Consider the following 25,706-nt stretch of genomic DNA (forward strand, 5'->3'; position numbering starts at 1 on the left):
ACATTTGCATGCACCCCTCTTTCTGCCAAGCAAGGAGCATTATGGGAGTTCGAGGACAACTTTCCAGCCAGGCAAAAGCACTCAAGGGGTGCAAAACTGGGTCAGTGAGGGAGGGTCTTGAGGGCCAGACAGAGAGGTATGGGGGGCCGCAATTGCAGCCCCAGGTTTAAGCTTCCCCTCTCCAGATTTTACCTTAAACTTGGAGGGTGACCTGTTTGGTAGGTTGCCTCTTTGCTGATTCAGAGCTTGCCGAGGAGAATGCTTGCACGTGGCCGGGGTGTGTGTGTGTCAAGGGAGCACAAGTGCAGCCCCTGGTGTAGCTGTGCTGCTGCTCTCCTCTCCCAGCTCCCCGCCTGCAAGCCACTCGTGGCTCCCTGCTGCCAGCCGAGATCACAATGCGCTCTAATGCGTTCAGCCTCAAACTAAGCCAACCCTTTGTCTTGCGTTTTTGCTTCTTTGGATAGGAAAGGAAGCTTGCTCTCATTTCACCCCTCTCCCCAAAATTCAGCAGCAAGCTTTGCTGAAAGCCCGCAGGAACCAAGTGTGGCTTTTAAGCTTAAAGCTCAGAACACATAGTGTGCGCGAGAGAGGGAGGATCTTGTGCTGTGTGGCTCCCAGAATTGGTGCTGATAACGCCAAGGTTGCAGGTGTGATCCCTGTATGAAGTGCTGGGGAAACCCAGCGAGATGGGCGGGGTGTAAAAAATAAAGTATTATTGTAATTATTATAGTATGGGGCAGTTGCATCGTCGGGGGTTGAACTGGATGAGCCTCAGCGTCCCTTCTCACTCTATGATTCTATGATCCGTCAAGCCCACCACCAGCTCCTTCCCTGGCCCACCAGCCAATATTATTATTATTTATTAAATCAGTATTCTGCCCTTCATCCAAAGATCTCAGGACAGTTCAGAGCACAAAAATACAGCCTAAAACCACAAAGTACATGATAAAAACAAAGACAAAACAAACCAATAACCTCCCTCCAAAATTTAAATTTGAAAGATTTTAGGCTGTAAGGAATTTGATATGACAAGAAAGTAGTTGGACTGTGGAACTCCCTTCCAACCTAGATGGCTTTAAAAGGATTGGACAAATTCAAGGGGAAGAGAACTATTGACGGCCACTAACAGTGATGGAGATTCTGCTCTCCTCTCATGGTTTGAGGCAGCAATGCTTCTGAATCTCAGTTGCTGGAAACTGCTGGAGGGAAGAGGGCTGTTGGGCTCAGATTTTGCCTGCGGTTTTTACATGGAGGCATCTGGTTGGCCACTGAGAGAACAGGATGCTGGACTAGATGGGACGTTGGCCTGATCCAGCAGGCTCTTCTTATATTCTTACATTCTTAACGTAAGATCAGGCTAAAGGAGGCCAAAGGAGGTTGAATCCTGACAAGAAAGAAGTATTGTTTTTGGGGGACAGAGGGCGGGCAGGTGTGGAGGACTCACTGGTCCTGAATGGGGCAACTGTGCCCCTGAAGGAGCAGGTGCGCAACCTGGGAGTCATTCTGGACTCACAGCTATCCATGGAGGCACAGGTCAATTCTGTGTCCAGGGCAGCTGTTTACCAGGTCCATTTGGTACGCAGGCTGAGACCCAACCTGCCCACAGACTGTCTCACCAGAGTGGTGCATGCTCTAGTTATCTCGTGCTTAGACTACAGTGGTACCTCAGGTTACAGACGCTTCAGGTTACAGACACTTCAGGTTACAGACTCTGCTAACCCAGAAATAGTACCTCAGGTTAGGAACTTTGCTTCAAGATGAGAACACAAATCAGCCGTGGTGGCGCAGCAGCAGTGGGAGGCCCCATTAGCTAAAGTGGTACCTCAGATTAAGAACAGTTTCAGGTTAAGAACGGAACTCCAGAACAAATTAAGTTCTTAACCCGAGGTACCACTGTACTGCAATGTGCTCCATGTGGGGCTACCTTTGAAGGTGACCCAGAAACTACAATTAATCCAGAATGCAGCAGCTAGACTGGTGACTGGGAGTAGCCATCAAGCCCACATAACACTGGTCTTGAAAGACCTACACTGGCACCCACTACATTTCCTGGCACAATTCAAAGTGTTGGTGCTGACCTTGAAAGCCCTAAACGGCCTTGGTCAAGTATACCTGAAGGAGAATCTCCACCCCCATCGCTCAGCGTGGACACTGAGGTCCAGCGCTGAGGGCCGTCTGGCGGTTCCCTCACTTCGAGAAGCCAAGTTACCTGGAACCAGGCAGAGGGCCTTCTCGGTAGTGGCACCCGCCCTGTGGAACACCCTCCCACCAGATGTCAAAGGAATAAACAACTATCTGACATTTGGAAGACATCTGAAGGCAGCCCTGTTCAGGGAAGTTTTTAATGACTGATGTTTAAATGTATTTTTAATCTCCTGTTGGAGGCCACCCAGAGTGGCTGGGGAGACCCAGCCAGATGGGTGGGGTATAAGTAATAAATTATCATCATCATCATCATCATCATCATCATCTAGTCCCGCATCCTGTTTTCACAGGGGCTGACCAGATGCCCCCAAAGGGATGCTGAAAAACAGGGTCTGCGCTCAAGAGCAACTCTTTCCACTGGTGACTCCAGGGGGTGGGAGGCAACCAAAATGTTCAAGGGTCTGGAAACCAAGCCATATGGAGAATGGTTGAAGGAGCTGGGGATGTTCAGCCTGGAAAAGAGGAGATATGAGAGCCACCTTCCAATATCTAAAGCGCTGTCGCGTGGAAGAGGGAACAAGCTTGTTTTCTCCTGCTCCGGAGGGTAGGACCTGAGCCAATGGCTTCAGGTAACAAGAAAGGAGATTCCAGCTAAACACCTGGAAGAACTTTCTGACAGGGGGAGCTGTCCGGCTGTGGAACGGTCTCCCTTGGGAGATGGTGGACTCTCCTTCCTTGGAGGTTTCGAGGCAGAGGTCGGATGGCCCTCTGCCATGGATGATCTAGCTGAGATTCCTGCATTGCAGTGAGGTTGGACTCAATGCAGAATTAGATAAATTAACAGGAAGGATTCGAAACCTGCGGGATCAGAGTTTCTTAGAAGACTGGAGTAAATATATGAACTACAGTGGTACCTCTGGATACGAACAGGATCCGTTCTGGAGCCCCGTTCGCATCCTGAAGTAAACGTAGCACACGTCTGCGCGGGTCGCATTTTGCCGCTTCCGCGCATGCGCGTGACGTCATTTTGAGCTTCTCCGCATGCGTGAGCGGCGAAACCCGGAAGTAATGCACTCCGTTACTTCTGGGTTGCCGCGGAGCGCAACCCGAAAATACTTAACTTGAAGCTACTTTAACCCGAGGTATGACTCTATTTGAAAAGTAATTGTGATGAACGGATTACGCTAGTAGGACTGCAAGAAGTTTTGTAAAGTGGATTATTTGAAATACTGCAAGAAAGACAAGAAGAGAATTATTAGTTAAGGACAATTAAATGTAGTGTAGAAATTAAGAAATGCAGAATAAGTGATAAAGAACGAAAAAATCATCAGAGGTGTTGACAGAAGTCTAAAATATTGTATAAGATGAGAAATGTTGTATGACTGTTGGAACTGATATGTTAAAAAAATCAGTAAAAACGTATATATTAAAAAAAGAGAGATTCCTGCATTGCAGTGAGGCTGGACTCAATGCCACTCGGGGTCTCTTCCAACCCTATGATTCTATAACTCCCTGCAGCTGGCATTCTGAGAGGTAATAATAATTCTATTATTTATACATAGCTATCAACCTTCCCTTTTTTTGTGGGAAATTCCCTTATTTCAGCGCTGTTTCCCGCTGCTATCCCGGATTGTTAGATATCCCGTAGACTGTCTCCGGGACAGGTGAGGCTGCTGATCCCTTATTTTCGAGGCTGCTGATCCCTTATTTTCAAATCTGAAAGTTGACAGCTATGTATTTGTACCCCACCCATGCGACTTGGCCTCCCCAACCACTCCACAGCGGAGGGAGAACAGCCACCCTGGCTAGTAGCTATTGACAGCTGTCTCCTCCCCAAACAGAAACCGCAACTGAATAACTGCAGCATTGGAAATGACAGCGGTCCCTTTGCAAAAGAAGAGAAATCAGGAAAATGGCTTTTTGTTGCCGGAGGATGGGAGCGGGCTCAGAAGAGTTAACGTCTCCTCCCAGCCCTTCCCTGGCTTGCTGGTTTTCTTGATGTGCTGCCAGGAGTCTCTCCCCCCTTCCGCCTCCATGTGACTATTGTAAACAGTTTCCCAACACACACAAAAACCCCATCCTGAATGGGAGGCTTTCCTTGTGGGCCAAAGTTGAGGAACTACATCACGGGGTCCCTGCGGCAACGGGGACAGGAGAGAGGGCCTCGCATGCCAGCGCAGCTCCTGGGGTTATTCTAGATCACGGGAGAGGCAGTTCCTCTTGCGGTTCCTGCGGTTGCGTAATGTTTGCTTTGGAAGGAGGCTGCGAAGAGCCCAGAGGTTGCTTGGCTTGGCGCTCTCCAAAAAGCCTTGTTTCTTCCTCTCCAAGAGAGCGTGGCGGCTTTCGGGCCAGTGGCTCCCACCTTGGGGACGGGCGAATCAGTCCATTTTAGTTCCTCTGTTTCCCCCACTCCCCATGCAAAATAAAAACAAAAATAAGTCATCCTGAAAGCTCATCGCAAAATTCTCCTAATTGACACGCCTTCGTATGCAATTTTGCCTAATGCTGACGTGTTTGCAGGGCAGATTTCCCCAATCTAAGCTAGGAAGGCCTTTTTAACGCAGACTTTTCCGTGCTAGAAACTCAGGTGTATAAGCTAATCACCAACTTGCACCTTAAACCTAGGTTATGATCACCACAACCAAATGTCTTAAGTGCCTTTTCTTTTTTGGCAATATATTTTTTCTTCTTCATTTCATTTCTATCCCACTTTATATTTTAAAGAAAAAAATCTCAGAGCAGATTACAACACGTTAAAATATCAAATCAAACAATCCAGAATAAAACGCTTCAAGGAAAATATTTCAGAGCCTTCTGTAAGTGACGTTTTGCTTTCCCCATATTTATTTACCTGGTGAATTTATAGAGCTGCCACGTAGCAGAAGTACTCTAGGAAGCCAGTGTGATTCAGTGGTTAAGAGTGTTGGACCAGGACCTGGGAGACCAGGGTTCGAATCCCCACTCAGTCAGGAAGCTCACTGGGTGACCTTGAAGTCAGTCGCAGCCTCTTCACCTGCCTCACAGGGTTGTCGTCAGGGTTAACTGAGCAGGGTGTGTATGAACCATGGGCTATAAATGCAATAAATAAGCCCTTCTGCTTAACTAAACTGGAGGGGGCAGCCAGATGGAGATGTCCCTGTGGTCTCAGTTGGACCTGCGCCAGTCGCAAAATGCACCTGGCATCTGGGAAACTTCCAATACACCCAGTATATGCATTTTCATGGGGCACATTATTTGACTGGGGACCCGCACTGCCAAATCCTTAGGGGTTCACATTTTGAAGGATGGGTGTGTTTCAGTTCCCCCTCACGTTCCTTCGAAAAGTGCAGACCTGGGTTCAAATCCTGGCATCTGCAGGTCTGCCTGGGAATTCCCCGCTGCCTGAAAACCTGAAGAGCTGCTGCCAGTCAGTGCAGACAGGCCTGAGCTAGATGCACCAAGGACCTGACTTGATATAACTCAGCTTCCTATGATATTAAGCGGCCTAATTTCTTCTGATAGTTAAATATGTGTTTGTGTGTAGCTCGCTATCCCTGGTTTCCCAGCCCTTAGACCCACCCTCCATTTCTCCTGACCCAGAAGTCTCCACCCACCCACCCACCACCTTGCCAAACATCTCCATTTCAAGGGTGATGAATATGAACTTGTTCCTGCTGCTGCCTGCTCTCCCGTCAAGCCTGCGAGGCACCGGCGTCAGATGAACGGCAGATTTCACATTGCGATAAAGGCCTTGTGTCATCTCTGAGAAGAGGATCCCGGCCTCTTGCCGGGAAACGGTGTATATTATTCATGATGATATCGCGTCATGACACAAATCGTTCGAAGGAGCTGATACTTGGATGGTGTCCCGAAAAACAGAGCACAGCCTGGGATTGGGAACAGGTTTCTGTTTTGAGCTGCAGGCTGCCTTTGCAAGAGATGTTCAAGGGATAGAATTTTTCAGTGCTTCAGAAGGGTCCTGATGCTGTTTTTTTGCATTTTTTAATTGACAGGCATATTTGAGTTGTTTAAACATTACTATTAATTCTTGGTTTAGTTTATTCCTGCGTTCTAGGGAGTTGGACACAGTGACTACAATTGACTACAATTCTATGATTCTAATATTCTAGTTTTAGCCTGTCGTTTACCCCTGCTGCCATCTCCTTCCCCTTCCTGCGTTCTCTTCTGTTTTTAGATTGTAGGCCCCTCAGGGCAGAGACTTTGTTCTCTCGTTCTGTGTCAAGCTCTCTGACAGCACTGTGGTCTTTGCAGTGGAAGACAGAGTCCTGCGACCTTTTAAATGGAACCGGCGCCAAGGGCTTCGGGCGATGTTGGAACTGAGTTTTGCTCCAAAGTTCCTCCTTCGAAAAAGAGGAGTTGCTATTGTTTTGTATTCTTGCACTCAAGTGCCACAAAGAGACTCACATCGTAGAAATAAAATAACAAAGACTCAAATGCTCAGCTGACAGTAGACAGTACAGTCGTACCTTCTTTCTCAAATGGAATCCGTTCCGGAACTCCGTTCAACCTCCAAAAATCTTCGAAAACCAAGGCACTGCTTCCGATTGGCTGCAGGAGGTTCCTGCACTCAAATGGAAGTCGCAGAGGCCATGTCAGACGTTCGGCATCCAAAAAACATTCACAAACCACAACACTCACTTCCAGGTTTGCGGCGCTCGGGAGCCAAAACGTTAGAGTCACAAGGGATTCGAGAACTAAGGTGCGACTGTATTTAAAAGGAACACATCCTGCCCACCCCATTTAAGGTAAATCACAGCAAAAATATTATTTTTTCCCAGCACGTAAAAGCAGACAGACATTCTTGATCCCACAAAGGGGGAGCCACCACTGAAAAGGCATTGATTAATAACGCCACTGTTGCTTCTCAAAATCAGACTCGCCCAAGATATTTGGAGGAGATCTCAATTGCCTGTTTCAGGATAAAGGTAAAGGGACCCCTGACCATTAGGTCGAGTCGTGACCAACTCTGGAGTTGCAGCGCTCATCTCGCTTTATTGGCCGAGGGAGCCGGCGTACAGCTTCCAGGTCATGTGGCCAGCATGACTAAGCTGCTTCTGGCGAACCAGAGCAGCGCACGGAAACGCCGTTTACCTTCCCACCAGAGCGGTACCTATTTCTCTACTTGCACTTTGAGGTGCTTTCGAACTGCTGGTTGGCAGGAGCAGAGACCGAGCAACGGGAGCTCACCCCGTCGTGGGGATTTGAACCGCCGACCTTCTGACTGGCAAGCCCTAGGCTCTGTGGTTTGACCCACCTGCGTCCCAGGATAGGGATGTTTTAGGATAGGGAAACCTTAAAGCTGGAAGTGGCACTTCCAGCCACCGTGGTTCTGAATTAACAGGAACTTAGGAAGCTGCTTTCTGTTGAGCTAGACCACTGTTCCATCGGGCTCAGTATTGTCCACACTGACAGGCAGCTGCTCTCCAGGTGGGGGACAGTCCCCAGTCCTACCTGTTGGACTGAGAGGCTGCCAGGGATTGGGGCCTTCCGCAGGCAACGCAGGTGGTCTACCGCCGAGCCAGATCCTTTCCCTAAAGGGAAAAAGCTCTTTGCACCAAGGTGCACCAGCTCTGTATTGTCCACACTGACTGGCAGCAGCTCTCTGGGTTTTTTGAAAGGGGTCCTTCTCAGTTCTTTCAGGGGAGGATGAGAAGCAGGGGCAGGGCAGTGGATGTGTGTGACGGAGGGGGGAAGAACTGGCTTCACGGAACATCACATCCCTCTTTCTCCCTCATCTCCCTGCTTCCTATGACCTTGAGCACCCAAACACCTGAGCTAACCCAGCCGGTGCCGAATCCCTCGCGAGGACCAGAGAAGTTAAATCTGGTTTAGGCTGGCTGCACAGCTGGGACATTCAAAGCATGCCTTAGATCAAGCCCAGGTCAATGGGTTTGTGTGTGTGTGTGTGCTTTTACTAAACAGTTGCGCTGCTTCCCCTGTATTCTCCATCTCCAACAGTGGAGAGAGAATCATAGAATAGTACAGTCAAACCTCGGTTCTCGAATGGCTCCATTTTCGAACGTTTTGGCTCCCAAATACCAAAAACCCAGAAGTAAATGCTCCAGTTTTTAAACTTTTTTGGAACCTGGACACAGCTTCCGCTTGGGTGCTAGAAGCTCTTGCAACCAATCGGAAGCCGCGCCTCGGTTGCTGAACGTTTCAGAAGTCGAACACTCTTCCGGAACAGATCACGGTCAACAACCAAGGTTTGACTGTAGAGTAGGAAGGGGTCCTGAGGGTCATCTAGTCCAACCCCCTGCAAATTAGGTATATGCAGCTGTCCCATACAGGGATCAAACCTGCAACCTTGGCATTCTCAACACGACGCTCCAACCAGCCAGCTGTAGCCATCTTGGCTACAAGTCGCCATTGATAGCCTCCTCCTCCACGAATTTATCTAATCCTCTTTTAAACCCATCCAACGTGAAGGCCATCGCTGCTCTGTGGCTGGGGAAGGGGTTTAGAGCGTTCTGAGGAGAGTCAGGGGCCAAATAGAGAGGTTCAGAGGGCCGCATTCAAGCCCCAGTCCTGTGGTTCTCCATCCCCTGTTTTGAGAAAAGATAGGATCCTGTGGAAACTACATTTTCACCAAAGGGCATTTTGCAGGCTAACCAGCTATAACTTTATCGGCACAATTAACCCACTTCCTGCCCCTTCTCCAAATCACTCAGGTGAGTTTTTGCAGCCCTTGCTCTTTGGCGGCAATTCTGGCTCGCCGTCAACACATCACCGCGCTCCCAGGGATTTCGGCCCACTGCCTCCAGCTGTCTGTTTCCACTGAACTTGAGTGACCTTCATCTGTTGCATCGAGTCAAAACCTGCCCAGCAGCATATTAGAGGCCCCGCCAGGGCTGCATCAGAGAAGAGGGTAGGAACCTCAGGCTTCTGGGCCAAATCCAGCCTGCCAGACATCTCATACCCTCCAGCGCTTTGAAGCCAAAATCAGAGACGCCATCTCCCCGCTTTTTGTTGCAAAAGCATGGCGGCCATTTGGGTTGCCGTGATCTCATGTGATTTTACGCTGCAGTTCCCCCCCCAAAACCCCCCACTTTTTGGGGGGGAATTGTGTCCCAAAGTCATGGGAACTAAAATGGCTGCAGTCCCCCCCCAAAACCCCACTTTTTTTGGGGTGGGACTTGTGTCACGAAATCATGGCAACTAAAATGGCCGCTGTTATCTCACAATGAGAAATGGGGTGTCCCGTTTTTTCCAGGACACTTGCAGGGTATGGCATCTCTGTTTGGCCCTAACAACCCTCTCAGGTGCTAAGATCAGCAGAGGGCACCCTCTTGGTTGTTCCTCCGCCCTCAGAAGCTGGGGTGGTAATGGCCTGGAATAGGGCCTTCTCAGTAGTGGCTCCTAAGCTGTGAGACTCCCTCCCCGCACAGGTGTGTCTGGCGTCTGGCACCTTCATTATACAGCTTCCGAAGGATGCTGTGGACACATCTCTTTATCCCGGCCTTTGACACCAGAGATGTATGTTTGTAATACCCACCATAATCACTTTGAATTGTGCTCGGAAATGTACTGGGAGCCAATGTAGGTCTTTCAAGACTGGTGTTATGTGGTCTCAGCGGCCGCTCCCAGTCACCAGTCTAGCTGCCACATTCTGGATGATGATGATGATGATGATGATGATGATGATGATGTTTATTCTTCTTTGTAGAGATCTTCCAGACCACCCATCTGTCGAGTGGGACACTCAGCTGCTCTCCGCTCTGATCCTTAAGCATGTCAAGACCAACCAGATCAACCTGGTAAGGTGTAGCCTTTATATTCCTTTCGGATATGGATGGGGGTGTCACTTGCAGGTCACTCCAGATGCTGTCAAGTTCAAACTCCCAGTACTCAGCCCTGCCAGTGGTCAAGGACCAGGGTGGGTGTTGAAGCCCAGTAACATCTGGAGGGTCACAGGTCCCTCCTCCCCAATCTTAGAGCCAGTATTGTCCTACTGTGTACATGAGATTCAGGTAGGTAGCTATGTTTGTCTGACGCAGTCGAAATAAATTAAAACATTGTCCAGCATCACCTTAGTAAAGGTAAAGGTACCCCTGCCCGTACGGGCCAGTCTTGCCAGACTCTAGGGTTGTGCGCTCATCTCACTCTATAGGCCGGGAGCCAGCGCTGTCTGGAGACACTTCCGGGTCACGTGGCCAGTGTGACAAAGCTGCATCTGGCAAGCCAGCGCAGCACACGGAACACCGTTTACCTTCCCGCTGGTAAGCGGTCCCTATTTATCTACTTGCACCCGGAGGTGCTTTCGAACTGCTAGGTTGGCAGGCGCTGGGACTGAACGACGGGAGCGCACCCCGCCGCAGGGATTCGAACCGCCGACCATGCGATCGGCAAGTCCTAGGCGCTGAGGTTTTACCCACAGCGCCACCCGCGTCCCTAAGCATCACCTTAGAGACCAACTAAGTTTGTTCTGGGTATAAGCTTTCGTGTGCATGTACACTTCTTCAGATACTCAGACGCACACGAAAGCTTATACCCAGAACAAACTTAGTTGGTCTCTGAGGTGCTGCTGGACAATTTTTGTGTGTGCATGAGACAGAGCGATGTCTCCTTGTAGATCAGGGATGGGGGAACCTGTGACCTCCAGATGTTGCTGGACTCTAACTCCCATGAGTCAGCAGGGCCAAGGTTCAGGGATGATGGGAGTCGGAGTCCAGCAAGATCTCAAGGGCCACAGCTCCCTCCTGTCTCATTGTAGAACCAGCATTCCCTGATATTGACCTCAGGCAGGTTTCTTTGCTGCACACTTTTGGGTGTCTCCTTGAAACATTTTTTCTCTATCCAAATGTGTAGAAGTCATTGTGTGTTCTATTTCCTTTTGGCTGCTGTGGATTGTAATAGTCTTTTGAAGTTTTTTAGATACCTGTTTTTTATCATCGGGAGTTTTTATGTTTTTGTAAACCACTTAGAGGTTTTCCTACAATCAAGCAGTATGTAAATTTCATTAAATAAATAAAGGAAGACCTCCATACCTCTGCTGGCACCATTACCACACAGTCCCGGCTTGACACACTGTGCGGAAGCTTCTGCAGTGCATTAGTTGATGTCAAAGTGTATTGAAGTGCGTGCCATAGTGATCTCTGCAGCTTCCAGGGGCTGGAGCTGCTCCCTTCGCTCTGAGGAACCCCCAGCCAAAAACAAGGGTGGGCAACTGCTCTCAATTTCAGCCGCGAAACTGACAAGCCGGGTGGGTGCACTCTGCGGCCCAATCCACGCGCCGACCTGAGCAGAATTCACAAGCGCAAACGCTGCTTATCCAGCCCTCTCAGGACAGAGGATGGAGGTGAGGTCGGCTGAGGTGGAAATAGCTTGCGGTGAGCTGGAGGGGGGGGGGGAGATTCCTTAAGAGTCCCTTGCATGATAAGTCTCGCAGATCAGGGAAATCTCTTGTTGACTGAATTCCTCCGCCATCTGCTAATAGCGAGAGCATCTTACAGCCCCAGCAGGTTCTGAGATGAGAAGAGGAATCTGCACAGCATTGTCTTGTCTGCCTTTCTCCTCCTCGCTCCAGTGGGGTCATAAGTTACTCATTTTCTCAGATGCCCATTGCCTCGCCTGGGGAACTGCACGGCCGTCCTTTGTTCAAGCGCAACACCAGGTAATGCAAAGGCAGAGGAAATCTCAGATTTTACACAGTCCAAGCCAGAGGCAGATTAATGGGTGTTTTTGGATGGACAAAGGAAGTTGCCTCATGCCGAATGAGACCGTTCAGAAGGCCTTAAAAGTAAGAAGATATGAAGAGGCTGTTGCATCAGCTCAATGGCCGACTGGTCCAATATCCTGTTCTCACAGGGGCTGGGCAGATGGGCCGACAGGAAACCCGCAAGCAGAACCTGTGTACAAGAACATTCTCCCCTCCTGCGGTTTCCAGCAGTTGTTATCCCAAAGCATTGCTGTCTCTGGCCATCCTGGCTAGCAGCCTTCAATAGCCCTCTCCTCCTTCATGGATTTAACCCATCCTCTTTTAAACCCATCCAAGTCTGCAGCTGTCACTGCCTCCTGTGGGAGGGAGTTCCACAGATTAACAATGCACTCCGTGAACAAGACCTTTCTTTCATCTGCCCTGCGTCTCCCGACCGTCAGCTTCACTGGATCCCCCACAAGTTTTGTGTTACGAGAGAAGCCAAGCAAATTTGTTTTATTCGGCCTGCTCCCTCACTTTTTGGAGTCTGGAGTCCCGCAGACCATTTCACTCTTCTGGCCACAAGGCTTCTCCCAGTATCTAAACCCCGACCCCGATGCTCGTTGGAATTCTGAACATTTAAAAAAAAATGGGGTCGCTTCATTTGTGCGTTTGGACCTACCCCACCAAAAAGTGGGCGACGCCATGCCCAATTCTCATTTTGGTCCGCCACCTTGAATCAAAATGGCGCCCAAGCATTGGCAGAGACCACCCCCCTCATCTTGAGAGTTTGGTGGCGATATTTCCAGAGGAGGCCATAGCAGATGGCGTCGTTTTGACGTCTGCCGCCCTTGGCCTCCCGTTTGAAAAGGACGGGCAAGCTATCGACGTCATAAATAGCTCAACAATTGAGATATTTGTAGAATAAATTTGGAAGAAATTCTTCCAACTTTCCTTCTTCTTTTCTCTCTCTATTTCTTCTTTTTTTCTCATTTGTTCTTTTATATATATGTGTGTGCTTATCTGAAATATATATATGTATTTGCAATATTTTGCTTATATTTTGTAATAGTTATGTTAAATTAATGAAATACATAAATACATCAACAAAAAAAATATTTCTTTAAAACCCTCGACCGTGCGGATGAGGCACTGAGGTGGCGGCTGTGCTGAGATTGGGTTTGTGCCAGGCAAGAGCAGGAAAGGGCCCTCTGAAAAGCCGGCCACACCTCTCCTCCTGGGCTTTTCTTGGGGTGCTATGCTTGTTCCCCTGCCTCTTTGCAGAGCAGTGTGTGTGTTTGTGCGAAGCCCTTCCTGGCAGCAGGGTGGAGACCTAGCCGGTAGGGAAGGCCGGGCAGCAAAGCCTTTGATCCTCCCTCTCTGCCCTTTCCCCTACTCTCTGGGCGGCCATGTCTCGTCTTGTGCAAGCGGGCTGGTGCCTGCCCAAGGGCAAAGCTGCTCCTCGTCACCCAGGGAGTCAAACCGGACCAGCAAGGAAGCAGGGAGGTGCTCTTCTTCTTCTTCCTTTCCTTTGCAGGAGCTGGGATAGCTCAGTCGGCAGAGCGCAAGGTGATTCATCTCAAGGTCCTGGGTTTGAGTCCCGCGCTGGGCAAAAAATATTCCTGCGCTGCGAGGGGTTGGACTTGATGACCCTCGTGGTCCCTTCCAGTTCTGTGATTCTGTGAAGTGTGCCAAGTCTGCCCCTGACAGCCAAGGAGTGGTCCAGCGCCCTTGGCCGCCCCTCTCTGACACATAACGCATCAGGGCAAATTTCCTCAAGTTTCATTTCCTCAAGTTTGTCCCTTTTCCACATCTGTGTTTTAAGAACTTAAGGGTAGCGGGAAAACTCCCAGAACGTAACAGGCGACTTAGAGGGGCTAAATCTATAACCTTCTCAGTTACTGTTATGTACTGAGTTGAATAGGATCCAAACTGCAGCAGTCTGATTGGTCCTAGAACAATAGGATCCAAAAGGCAGCAGTCTGATTGGTCCTAGAACAATAGGATTCAGAATGCAGCAGTCTGATTGGTCCTAGAACAATGCAGCAGTATGATTGGTTGGCAGGAACCACCCAATCATGCTCCAGATAGAAGTGAATCCACAACCTGATTGGCTTACAGTAGAATTCCAGAATTAGCCAATCATGTGCAGCCCATTGTGTAAATAATGTATATAAAGCAGATACTTTGAGGGGACATTCATCCATTCCTCCTCACCACTATGAGCTGAATAAAGAGCATGAAATCACTTTGCGACTCTGAGTATATTTCAGTTACTGAATTTGTTTTGCAGTTCTTTCCCTCCAGATCTCCGCCGTCCGTTGAATATCTAAACACTTTTGGCCTTTAGCTTTAAAACTTATCAATCACCACTTTTGGTCTTCTAGATTTCTCTCTTTACATATTTTAAAGCCCTTTGCAGCCTAGGACCCTCGTACCTACGGGACCGCCTCTCCCGGTCTGCCCCGCGGAGGACCTTAAGGTCCATAAATAGCAACACCCTAGAGGTCCCGGGCCCTAAGGAAGTCAGATTAGCCTCAGCCAGAGCCAGGGCCTTTTCAGCAGTGGCCCCGGCCTGGTGGAGCGCTCTGTCTCATGATACCAGGGCCCTGCAGGATCTGATTTCTTTCCACAGGGCCTGTAAGACAGAGTTGTTCCGCCTGGCCTTTGGCTTGGAATCAACTTGATCCCCTTCCCCTCTTTCCTTTTTCTTCTGTGATGGAACCCCTATTTGGGGACTTCCCTGGCTTTTTTCTGGCCCACGTAGGTCCAGTCTGGATAGTTGGCCTTGATGAAGATTTGACGTTTTCTCCCCTCCCAAACAGTTTTTGACCTGGGCTTCCACTGAAATGAGGCTGCATTTTAAGTAGTATTTTAATCCCGTTTTTCAGTTGTATTTTAATCAATTGTTTTTATACCTGATGTTAGCCGCCCTAAGCCTGGTCTTGGCCGGGGAGGGTGGGGTAAAAATAAAATTTTATATATATATATATATATATATATTGCATCCTCAGGTTGCTTCAATTCCTCTCTTTTTCCTATGCGTCTACAAGTTCTCCAGGACTAAGTTCACAGTCAAGATGTGTTATGTATGTTTTGTTTGTTGCACGCTTGAGAAAACGTCAATAAAAACCATTACTTTCTGTGGGCCTGCTCTGGTTGGAACCTAGAATGTAAGAAGAGGCTGGCAGGATCTGTTCCAGGATCCCGTTCTCGCAGTGGCCAACCTGATGCCCCATGGAAAAGCCCACAAGGAGGGCCTGAGTTCAAGAACAACTCTCCTCACGTGCAATTCCCAGGAGCTGGTATTCGGAGAAAGGCTGCCCTCTGGCCGTGGAGGGGCAACCTGGCCATTGTGGCTACTAGCCACCTCTCATAGAGTTCATGAATTCGTCTAAACCTCTTTTAAAGCCATCCAGGTTGCTGGCCGTCATTATATCCTGTGGCAGTGAGTTCCATAGTTTAACGGCATGCTGTGTGAAGAAGCTCTTTTATCCTATTGTATGTGCTGCTTTGCGGGGCTTTCGCCTCCAACACAGGTTATAAACCTTTAAATAAACTGAATGGGAATCAGGGTCCAAAGACCTTGAAACAGCACCCCTGAAACCCTGAAATCGGATCCTTCAGGGCATATAGCATCCAAACACTCCCTGCCCAAATCACAGCTGTCTTTATTTCATTATCTGTCTGCCTCAGTGGGAGAAAAAGGAAACTGGACCCAATCCACCACAAAGACCATCTCTATCAGGGTGGCTCTCCAGTCCTTCAACAGTTTCCAAAACAGCTGGTGGAGTAGAAGAAGAACTAATTTTTCTTCCTCTACCCTCCCCATCGCCCTTTCCTCTTCTGCCATGTCGTTTAGACTGCAAGCTTGTATATAAAGAATGTCTTGTATCTGTTGACTGTATGTAAGCGGCTCTGGGAGCCGTTTTTGACTGAAGGGTGGGTTTAAAATGCTCTAATTTTAAATATATAAATATATTTTAAAGTATTGGACTGTATAAATCCTTCCTTCCTTACTCTCCTTTTCTCTTCCCTCCCCGCACAGGTAGTGACCTTTGACGCGAGAGGAGTGAGCGGTCACCTGAACCACAAATCCCTTTACACCGCTGTCAGGTACAGTCTTCCTATCATTTGGCAAGCAAGGGTGGTGCATTTTGGGGACACTTAAGACCCTCCCATCTACCAAAGATCTTGGACAGTCTCAGCTGCTGGCAATACAGTAATCCAATTCATTCCATGAGCTGTGTCCCTACTGGTCTGACGCCCCACAGAGCCACAGCAAACCACAGTAGACAATAGTAGGCTAGATAGAACAGGGATCTGACTTGTTTCAAGGCAGTTTCCTATTTATATTACCTCTCCACTAATTACCACCTGGACTAGAAACCTGCTTTCTAGGGGGAAAGCCACAGGTCAGTGGCAGAACATCTGCTTTGCATAGATAGATAGATAGATGATAGATAGATAGATAGATAGATAGATAGATGATAGATAGATAGATAGATAGATAGATAGATAGATAGATAGAGATAGATAGATAGATAGATTAGATAGATAGATAGATAGATAGATAGATAGATAGATAGAGATAGATAGATAGATAGATAGATAGATAGATAGATAGATAGATTAGATAGATAGATAGATAGATAGATAGATGATAGATAGATACAGATAGAAAGAGTGAGAGAGAGAGAGAGAGATGTCCACCCCCATCGTTCTACCCGGACACTGAGGTCCAGCTCCGAGGGCCTTCTGGCGGTTCCCTCGCTGCAAGAAGCCACGTTACAGGGAACCAGGCAGAGGGCCTTCTCGGTGGTGGCACCCGCCCTGTGGAACTCCCTCCCACCAGATGTCAAAGAGAAAAACAACCACCAGACTTTTAGAAGACATCTGAAGGCAGCCCTGTTTAGGGAAGCTTTTAATGTTTAATAGGTTATTGTGTTTTAATATTCTGTTGGAAGCCGCCCAGAGTGGCTGGGGAAACCCAGCCAGATGGGCGGGGTATAAATAATAAATAATAAATTATTATTATTATTATTTCTTCTCTGCCTAACCATGGGGGATTGGGAAAGGAGCAGGAGAGGCAATACTCTTTTTCTAGAAAAAGAAGTGCCGGAACTCACACTGAATTTTTCCCTTGTCCTATTATAATGGCAATGGTGCCCACCTGAGAGGTGCAGGAACTGAGCTCTGGTGATTTCTGGCTGGGGAAGGAAGCCCCAGGGAGAGGAAATGTATATATGTGTGTAAAGAGAAAGAGGGTTTGTGTGTGTGTGTGTGTGTGTGTGTGAGAGAGAGAGAGAGAGAGAGAGAGAGAGAGAGAGACCCTTCCGCTCGCCAACCCTATCAACCCTTTCCCCCTACAGTGGTGCCTCGCAAGACGAAATTAATTCGTTCCGCAAGTTTTTTCTTCTTGCGAGTTTTTCATCTTGCGAAGCACGGTTTCCCATAGGAATGCATTGAAAATCAATTAATGCGTTCCTATGGAGACCGCTTGCCAGACTGGCGGTGCGGAGAAGGGCTTTTCTCCCCACCGCAAGCCTTCAGAACAGGTCCGGGAACAGAGGAGAAGGCGCGCAGCACTTCTCCTCTGTTCCCAGGGCTTGCGGTGGGAGGAGGGTTTTTCCTCCCCACCGCCAACATTCAGAACAGCATTCTGAATGTTGGCGGTGGGAAGGAAAACCCTCCTCCCACTGCAAGTCTTCAGGACAGCCATCCGAAGGCTGGCGCGGGGAGAAGGTCTCTCCGCCCCACCGCCAGCCTTCGGAGCAGCCTTCCGAAGGCTGGCGGCGGGAGGAGGTCTCTCCGCCCCACCGCCAGCCTTCGGAGGAGGTCCGAGGACAGTGGGGAAGACGCGCTGCACTTCCCCGCTGTCCCGGAGATTTCCCTATGGGCTTTCGTCTTGCGAAGGAAGCCCATAGGGAAATTCGTTTTGCGAAGCGCCTCCAAAACGGAAAACCCTTTCGTCTAGCGGGTTTTTCGTCTTGCGAGTCGTTCGTCTTGCAGGGCACCACTGTATCCCTGATCAATCTCCCCCCTTTAAAAGCTCGCTCACCCCCTCACCTATCAACCCACAGCTCACCCCCAAAGCCCCGTCCGCTTTTAAAGCAGCGGGGAGGGTGCGCCATGCCCTGGGAAGGGGCTCCAGCTTTCCTGGGCCAGCCTGCCATTGTTCCGCATGCTGCAGTACGTGACGACGCCATACATTCTTATTTCTATAGGAAGATATACAGAAAGAAAAGGAGGGGAGGGGAGAGTGTGTGTGTCTGTCTGTGAAAGTTCCCTGTGTATAGCATTCGCTGGATCAGGAAATGCTGCCCCAGCTTCACTTTCCACACACCACGCCAGCCGCAGCCGAGTCCGAACTCTAAAAACAAACATTCCCAAAATGGCAACGCCACAGAGCTCAGCTGCCTGCAACCTCTCCCCTCTTTGGCCCGGCTCCAGCCCTCGCCACTCTTGTCTTTCAGAGACTATGAGGACGAGGGATGGGGGGGAGTGGAAAAGGACTGACACTCTCTCCCTCTCTCCCCGCCCCCCCTCTCTCGTTTGTGTCTGCAAAAGCTGCCCTGCTCAGTCCATTCCCATCTATAGTCTTAAAAGGACAGGATGATCGCAGTGGGGAAGGGTCTCTGCTCCCCCCCCCACTCCCTCGCTGGCTAGAAAGCAGCTGTGATCCTGCCCTGCGGCTCCTCTGCCAGGCAGCCTCTCTGAATTAGCCGCCACAAGAACCTACGGTGCTGCCTTATAAGCCAGGTTGCCAGGTCTAGCCCAGTGTACTCGACACTGACCGGCAGCGGCTCTCCAGGATTTCATGCAGCGGACGTCCCCAACCCCACAGTACTGGGGAGGGGAGGTTTTCAACCTGGGACCTTCTGCATGCAAAGCAGTCATTCTACGAATGTGCCCCAACCCTGAGAAATAAAACAAGATTCTAGACCTCATGGTTCTCAGTTTGTGGGGACTTCAGGAGCGGCCTTATGCAGAGCCACAGAGGCGTACCTAGGGCAAGGAGCCGCATTGGCACCCCCTGCTGCAAAAAAAATCCCTTTCCCGTAAGAGCCACATTAGAAATTACAACTTTTTTGAAACCCAAGTGGTGTTTATTTCATTTATAAGAGATTTCTCACCCACCCTCCAGCCTAAGGTCCCAGGGCAGGTTGTAATAATAGTAGTAATAGTAGTAGTAGTAGTAGTAATAATAATAATAACTATTATTTTTATTTTTATTTATATCCGCCCTCCCCAGCCAAGACCAGGGTCAGGGCGGCTAACACCCGAATTAAAACAATTGATTGAAATACAACTTAAAAACAAGATTAAAATACAACATTAAAACATTAAAATACAGCCTCATTTCAGTGGAAACTCAAATCAAAAACTTTTTTGGGGATGAAAACGTCAAATCTTCACCAAGGCTAACTATCCAAATAAGCAAGAAGCCCCTATCCACCCCTGGCTTCCCTCCTCACCCGGTGACACACTATTTTGAACCACTGCAATAAAGATTTCTTTGCATTATTGCACAGAGTTCCGTAAGGTACTGGGTCTCTCTCTCTCTCTTCCCCCCCCCCCCCGCCTAATCACACCCCACCCTTTTTGGCTGCAATGGTGTAACTTGCAAAAGGCAAGCTGGAAAGAGCAGCTGTGAGGTCGCTGCTGCTGCCGCTGCTGCCCCCTACTGGCCTTCCGGAGAGCAGAACAACATGGGAAGAACTGGATGAGACCAAGTGGGGACCACCTGGTATTCCAGCATCCTAGTGATGTATGGAAGTGAGAGCTGGACCATAAAGAAGGCTGATCGCCGAAGAATTGATGCTTTTGAATTATGGTGCTGGAGGAGACTCTTGAGAGTCCCATGGACTGCAAGAAGATCAAACCTCTCCATTCTTAAGGAAATCAGCCCTGAGTGCTCACTGGAAGGACAGATCCTGAAGCTGAGGCTCCAAGACTTTGGCCACCTCATGAGAAGAGAAGACTCCCTGGAAAAGACCCTGATGCTGGGAAAGATGGAGGGCACAAGGAGAAGGGGGCGACAGAGGACAAGATGGTTGGATAGTGTTTTCGAGGTTACCAGCATGAGTCTGACCAAACTGCGGGAGGCAGTGGAAGACAGAAGTGCCTGGCGTGCTCTGGTCCATGGGGTCACGAAGAGTCGGACACGACTAAACGACTAAACAACAACAACAAAATTCTCATAGTGGCCAGCCAGATGCCACTATAGGAAACCTGCAAGCAGGACCCTCTCTCCCCTCCTGCGGTTTCCAGCACTGACACGCAGAAGCATCGCTGCCTCTAACTGTGGAGGGCAGAGCGCAGCCTAGGAGCCACCAGTCGCCCTCTCCTCCTGCGTGAATTTGCCTCATCCTCTATTAAAGCCATCCAGATTGACAGCCATCACTGGCTCCAGTGGGAGGGAGTTCCACAGTATAACTAAGCATGAATAAGGGCTTTCTTTTATCTTCCAAAATTCATTGCATTGAATGCTGTTGTGTTTGTGTCTGTAAGAAGCTGCTTTGGATTATAGAGCTGGAGAGCTGAAGGGCTGGTTTCTCTGGCATTTGTATCCCTCCCTTCTTCGACAGAGTTTGAGGCATAATAATAATAATAATTATTTATTATTTATATCCCGCCCATCTGGCTTGGCTTCCCCAGTCACTCTTGGCAGCTTCCAACAAAATATTAAAATACCATAATACATCAAACATTAAAAGCTTCCCTAAACATTTTGGCACGTGTGTTTTCTCGTGTTTCGTCCTCACAACTGTGAGGTAGGCTTGCCCGCTGCACGTTGCCTGGCCCAGCAGTGTTTACTGCTGAGGGGGGGTTCAAAAGGAGAAGGATCACTGGCCCTGCTTTGCACGCAAGATCATTTTCCCTGGCTCGTTTTCCTTGAACTTTGATCGCGGCTCCTCTTCATCTGGACGGCGCGCAGAGAATGATGTGCGTAGAAACTAACCTACTGTACAAAAATTTACATGGGTTGCCCCGCCCACTTTTGCCTCTGGCCCCACCCACCAGCGCCATGTGGCCCTCGGAAGGTTTCCCAGAAGAAAAGTCGGCCCTCGGGCTGGAAAAAGCCTCCCTAACCCACCACAGATTTTTTTAAAAAAACAACTGTTTGATTAATGCAAGTCAATCAGATTAACCATTTGTTGACAAACCGGTGTCACTGACAGATTTTTAAAGTTTTAGTCCTCCAAGAGTGCAGCATTGCTTGAGGAGTGAGACTTTGCAATTCTGCTGAAGGTAGCTGGATTCAGCCCCACGCAGTGTTTACTCACCCCTGTTCTGTTTGTATTTTGCAGGCACCTGCATTCCGAGAAGAAGTTTCCAGAAGGTGTTTATCATTGCTTATTTATTTATTATTGGGGGATTTTTCCTGACCATTTTTTTAAAAGCCTTCCAGTACGACAGCAGATTGCGCATAGTCGTCCGGTGCAAAGAGAAGGGCACACAAACACACAGCGCACCCGACACATAACTGTGCAACTCACAGCTGCAGGATATAATAGCGTTGGGTGGCTTAGGCAATATTTCTGAGTGGTTGATTGATTGCATTTATACCCTATATTTTTTTGCCAAGGCGGCAGATACACAGTTCTCCCCGTTCCTCATTTAATCCCCCAAACAACCTTGCAAGATAGGTTAAGCTGAGCTTCATGGCTGAGTAGGAGAAGAATCCGTACAATTATAGATTATTAATGAAAAAATGGAAAAAATTTGCTGCCCTTTAGTGACGTTCCAAAAGGCACGGTCCAAAGGGGCCTGCCCCACCTTGCCCAACAGCAGAGCCGGCTAGGGGTGGGTGAGATTCGGCCGCCTGTCTGCAAAGTGCTGCTGGGGTCAGGTGGGTACCCTGACCGCCACCGGCATCCCCTCCCAAACCACGGGCTCCCCTCTGCGCTGCTCCGCCACCGAGGCAGCCTGCCGCCGCCCACGACTCCTCCGATTGACGTCACCCTCTTCCCTGACCCACAATCGCCCAAGGCCCAGGGAACGCCCGCCTGGCCGCTTTAGGCTAAGCTGATTCCAAATATAGCTGCCGTTCCCGGCAGGTCTTAATTTGATCTGGCAGCCATGAGAGGCTGTCACATTAGGAGGGCTTAAGTGGGGGCCTTGGAGGGGGGGCAGCAGTGACGTCGGGGCCTGGAGGGCAGCCGACCCAAAGCGCGTCTGTCCGCGGGAACCACCTGCTCCTGTGCCTTCCTGCAAATCCCAAAATCCACCTGAGCTGTGGAGAGTTGCAGAAAGGAGCGCTTGCTATTTTCCGAGAGGCCTCTTGCTTTTTGGCTTCCCGGCTCGCTCCACAAACAGAAGGGACACACACAAAAATATTCCCCCCTCTCTCATCAATTCTGCCCCCCTGCAATTCCAGCTTCTGTCACTCACCCCCCCCCCAAATCTAACTTGGAAGGCAGCAAAGTGGGCATTTGAACCCAAGTATTAACACAGCGCCTGCTGTCCCAGAAGATACGTCTGACGCAGTTCCCCAACCCCATATTTGAGATCTTTGAGCAGTGGTAACAAGTCTCTTTCAGCCCAAGGGCCACAATTCCCTCCCAGCAAACCTTCTGAGGGCCACATGGTGGTGGTGGGCAGGGCCAGATGTAAACATGGGCGGAGCAAGGAATCTCAATCTGACCTTTCTGCAGGAAGCACATTTACCCTCCAAAGTCAGGCGAAAACACTGAAGGAGGTTGCGAAGCAGGGCTGGCGAGGGGGCATGGCCTGGGGAGAGCCCCAAGGGCCACATAGCGAGGGCTGCAGGGCTACATTTGGGGCTTGGGGGTCCCCATCCCTGTGTCTAAAGGGCTACGGTAAAGGTAAAGGGACCCCTGACCATTAGGTCCAGTCATGGCCGACTCTGGGGTTGTGGCGCTCATCTCGCTTTACTGGCCGAGGGAGCCGGCGTACAGCTTCCGGGTCATGTGGCCAGCAGGACTAAGCCGCTTCTGGTGAACCAGAGCAGCGCATGGAAATGCCGTTTACCTTCCCGCCGGAGTCGCACCTATTTATCTACTTGCACTTCGGCAGGAGGAGGGACTAAGCAGGTTGGCAGGAGCAGGGACCGAGCAACGGGAGCTCACTCCATGGCGGGGATTCAAACCGCCGACCTTCTGAACAGCAAGTCCTAGGCTCTGTGGTTTAACCCACAGCGCCACCAGCGTCCCTAACGGGCTAAGGCAGCCACCCCAAAAGTTACGAGAGTAATTAAGAAACAGTCACTTTGAAACAATGTCACAAGTCATGTGTTAAGAAGCAGCTTAACACAGATTCCAGGGCCTTCTTAGAAGCCAGTCAAGGAGGAGCTCTTTGTGGGGCCACCACCACATGCCCGAAAAAGACCCCGTCCCTCGTGCCCCAAAATGCACAATGTCCAGATGGCTGGACTATAGCTTGGGCTTCTGAGGCTGGTCTTGAGACCCGGGGAGGTTCACCTGGGTCTGGATGCCACGCAGCTCTTATCAGAGTCGACCTCTTAGAATGAATGGACCAAAATTAGTCATATCCATTGGTTTCAATGTGTCTGCTCTGAGCGGGATTAGCATTGGGTGCAACCCAGGGGTGTTTCAGACAGCCTGGCCCCAGAGCTATTAAGTCCTGAATGTCGTTTACACCGGGCCAAGTTCAAGGTGCTACTCTTAGTATACAAAGCCCTTAACAGCTTGGGACCAGTTTAGCTGCAAGATCGCCTTACCCAATCTAGTCCCACTCGATACTTTGATCTGCAGAATGGGTGCAGTTACAAGTGCCATAAAATGCCCATCCACATTTGTAAGAAATGGGCCTTTTAGTGTGGCAGCACCTGCACTTTGGAACTCCCTGCCTTTTGATATCAACCGGGCACCTTCACTGTCCCCTTTCGCCACCTGCCAAAAATGTCATTGTTTAGGCAAAGTTTATGCGTTGTTTTAATGCTGCTTTTAGCTTATTGCCGAGTTTATTTATTTTCCTGAAGGTTTCAAATAGTTGGGGGGGGTGTTTCACAAATTCTTTTTGTAAACCGCTTTGAGGTCTTCTTTACAGGCCTTGGCTGGGGAGGGCAGGGTATAAATAATAATAATAATAATAATAATAATAATAATAATAATAATAATTATTATTATTATTATTATAGCCAAGTAGTCTATAAGACAAGAGAAAATGATGTTGCATTTGCAGAGAATGTCGCAGCAGCAAAGGGAAAATCTTACAGCGCCCCAGTATGGGTGGCCTGGCAGCCACAGACGGGTATTCTGGGGAAAATGAGGGTGAGGGCAGCAGGTGGGGTGTCCCTTTTCATCCTAGCAAAAGCAGCAAGCAGCGCCTGGAGCTTGCAAATCACCCCCCAGTCAGATTTGGCTAGTTCAGGGTCAGACAGCGCCATCTGTTGGGAATGTCCACTTACGACATGCCATGGGACGCATCATCCCAAGGGAGCAGCGATGCTGGCAGCCTAGAGCAGCCTCTGCTGACCTGGCGCCCTCCAGCTGCCTTGGACTACAGCTCCCATCAGCCCCAGCCGTCCTGGGAGTTGTAGTCCAAAGCGCCTGGAGCTTGGCGAAGGCTTGACTTGGAGAGCATCTTCAGGGAGGGCTGTAAATGTCTCTCTAGAGCAGGGGTCAGCAAACTTTTTCAGCAGAGGGCCAGTCCACTGCCCCTCAGATCTTGTGGGGGGGCGGACTATATTTTTTGGGGGGGAATGAACAAATTCCTATGCCCCACAAATAACCCAGAGATGCATTTTAAATAAAAGCACACATGTTAAATACTCATGTTAAAAACACGCTGATTCCCAGACCGTCCATGGGCCGGATTTAGAAGGCGATTGGGCTGGATCTGGCCATCGGGCCTTAGTTTGCCTACCCACGATCTGGACACTAGACTTCTGTTGATGCAGCCCAGAATAGCATTGGCCTTTTTTGCTGCAGCAGCACTGACTCAAGTTCAGCTTGATAGGTTTTATTGGTTATCCTAGCTTTGCATATTTTTGCGGTGGTGTTTGGTCTTGCACCTGACACAGAGTGTGAATCCTAGGAAGGAATAAACTGAACTCAGTCGGGCTTACTTCCAAGTAGAGCACTGTGCCAGAGAAACCTATTGGAATAATACTATTCACTATCACACTTGCAACTATCCCATCTAAGGCTAAAATCTCCTGCCCACTTAACCTGGTCGGAAGCCCCACCTGAACACCATTGAACTTACTGCCAAGTAAACACGTGTTGGGTTGCACTGTAAAAGGTAAGACAGCACAGAAAGCAAGCTGGATCTCACTAGCTCTTTTTTCTCTGTTTCCCCCACCCAGGTTGCCAAGTCCTCACCCTGGAGACGGTGAACCTTTTCCGCAAGTATATCTCCATCCTAGATGCCCCCATCAGTTACCTTCGGAGCCCGGATGTTCTGGTTGTGTTGGCAAGAAAGGATGCAGACTTAGCCAAGGTGAGAGCCATAGGATATCCAGAGTTCCTAGTGCAGCCCATTCCAATTTCAATCATCATCATCATCTTCCCACTCACCCAGCAGCCTTGAAAATGAACTTGAGGTTCTCAAGAGTTGCTGCTTTTCAAGACAACCAGCCATCTGCACAGTCCCTTCTGCAAACACTGGTTCTACCATGTTCAAAATGAAGGGCAGGGAACCTCAGGGGCCAGATGTGGCCCTCTACAGCTGTCAGATCTGGACCTAGGGTGCTCCCCAGGGCACCCCATGCACCAGACTTGCTTTGCCCCCTTCTGAGTGCTCTTGTCAGCCCATACCCTCATTTGGGTGATGTGGGGCTGTTTCTGACAGAAGCATTAGAGCAGGTGGTGGGTAACCTCAGGCCCATGGATGTGGCCCTCCAGGCCTCTCTATCCGGCCCTTGGCATTCTCTCCAGGTCATGACTCTCATCACCCTTGTTTTGTGATCTCCTCTAGTGCTTTGGCCTGCCTG

The 25,706-nt window shown here is 49.4% G+C and overlaps 1 protein-coding gene across 3 annotated transcripts in view; it reads left to right on the plus strand.

Moving 5' to 3' along the window:
- Positions 1–25,706, plus strand: part of PIGL (phosphatidylinositol glycan anchor biosynthesis class L) — a 45,103-nt gene that overhangs the window by 14,862 nt on the left and 4,535 nt on the right. For all 3 annotated transcript variants that reach the window (XM_053367642.1, XM_053367640.1, XM_053367641.1), the window contains exons 3-6: positions 9,812–9,902; positions 15,831–15,898; positions 21,097–21,128; positions 25,080–25,213. In XM_053367642.1, the coding sequence (XP_053223617.1) occupies positions 9,812–9,902; positions 15,831–15,898; positions 21,097–21,128; positions 25,080–25,213 (325 nt within the window). The remainder of the gene's footprint in view (positions 1–9,811; positions 9,903–15,830; positions 15,899–21,096; positions 21,129–25,079; positions 25,214–25,706) is intronic.

Source organism: Podarcis raffonei, chromosome 15 (assembly GCF_027172205.1).
Source record: "Podarcis raffonei isolate rPodRaf1 chromosome 15, rPodRaf1.pri, whole genome shotgun sequence".
NCBI classification, from domain to species: Eukaryota; Metazoa; Chordata; class Lepidosauria; order Squamata; family Lacertidae; genus Podarcis; species Podarcis raffonei.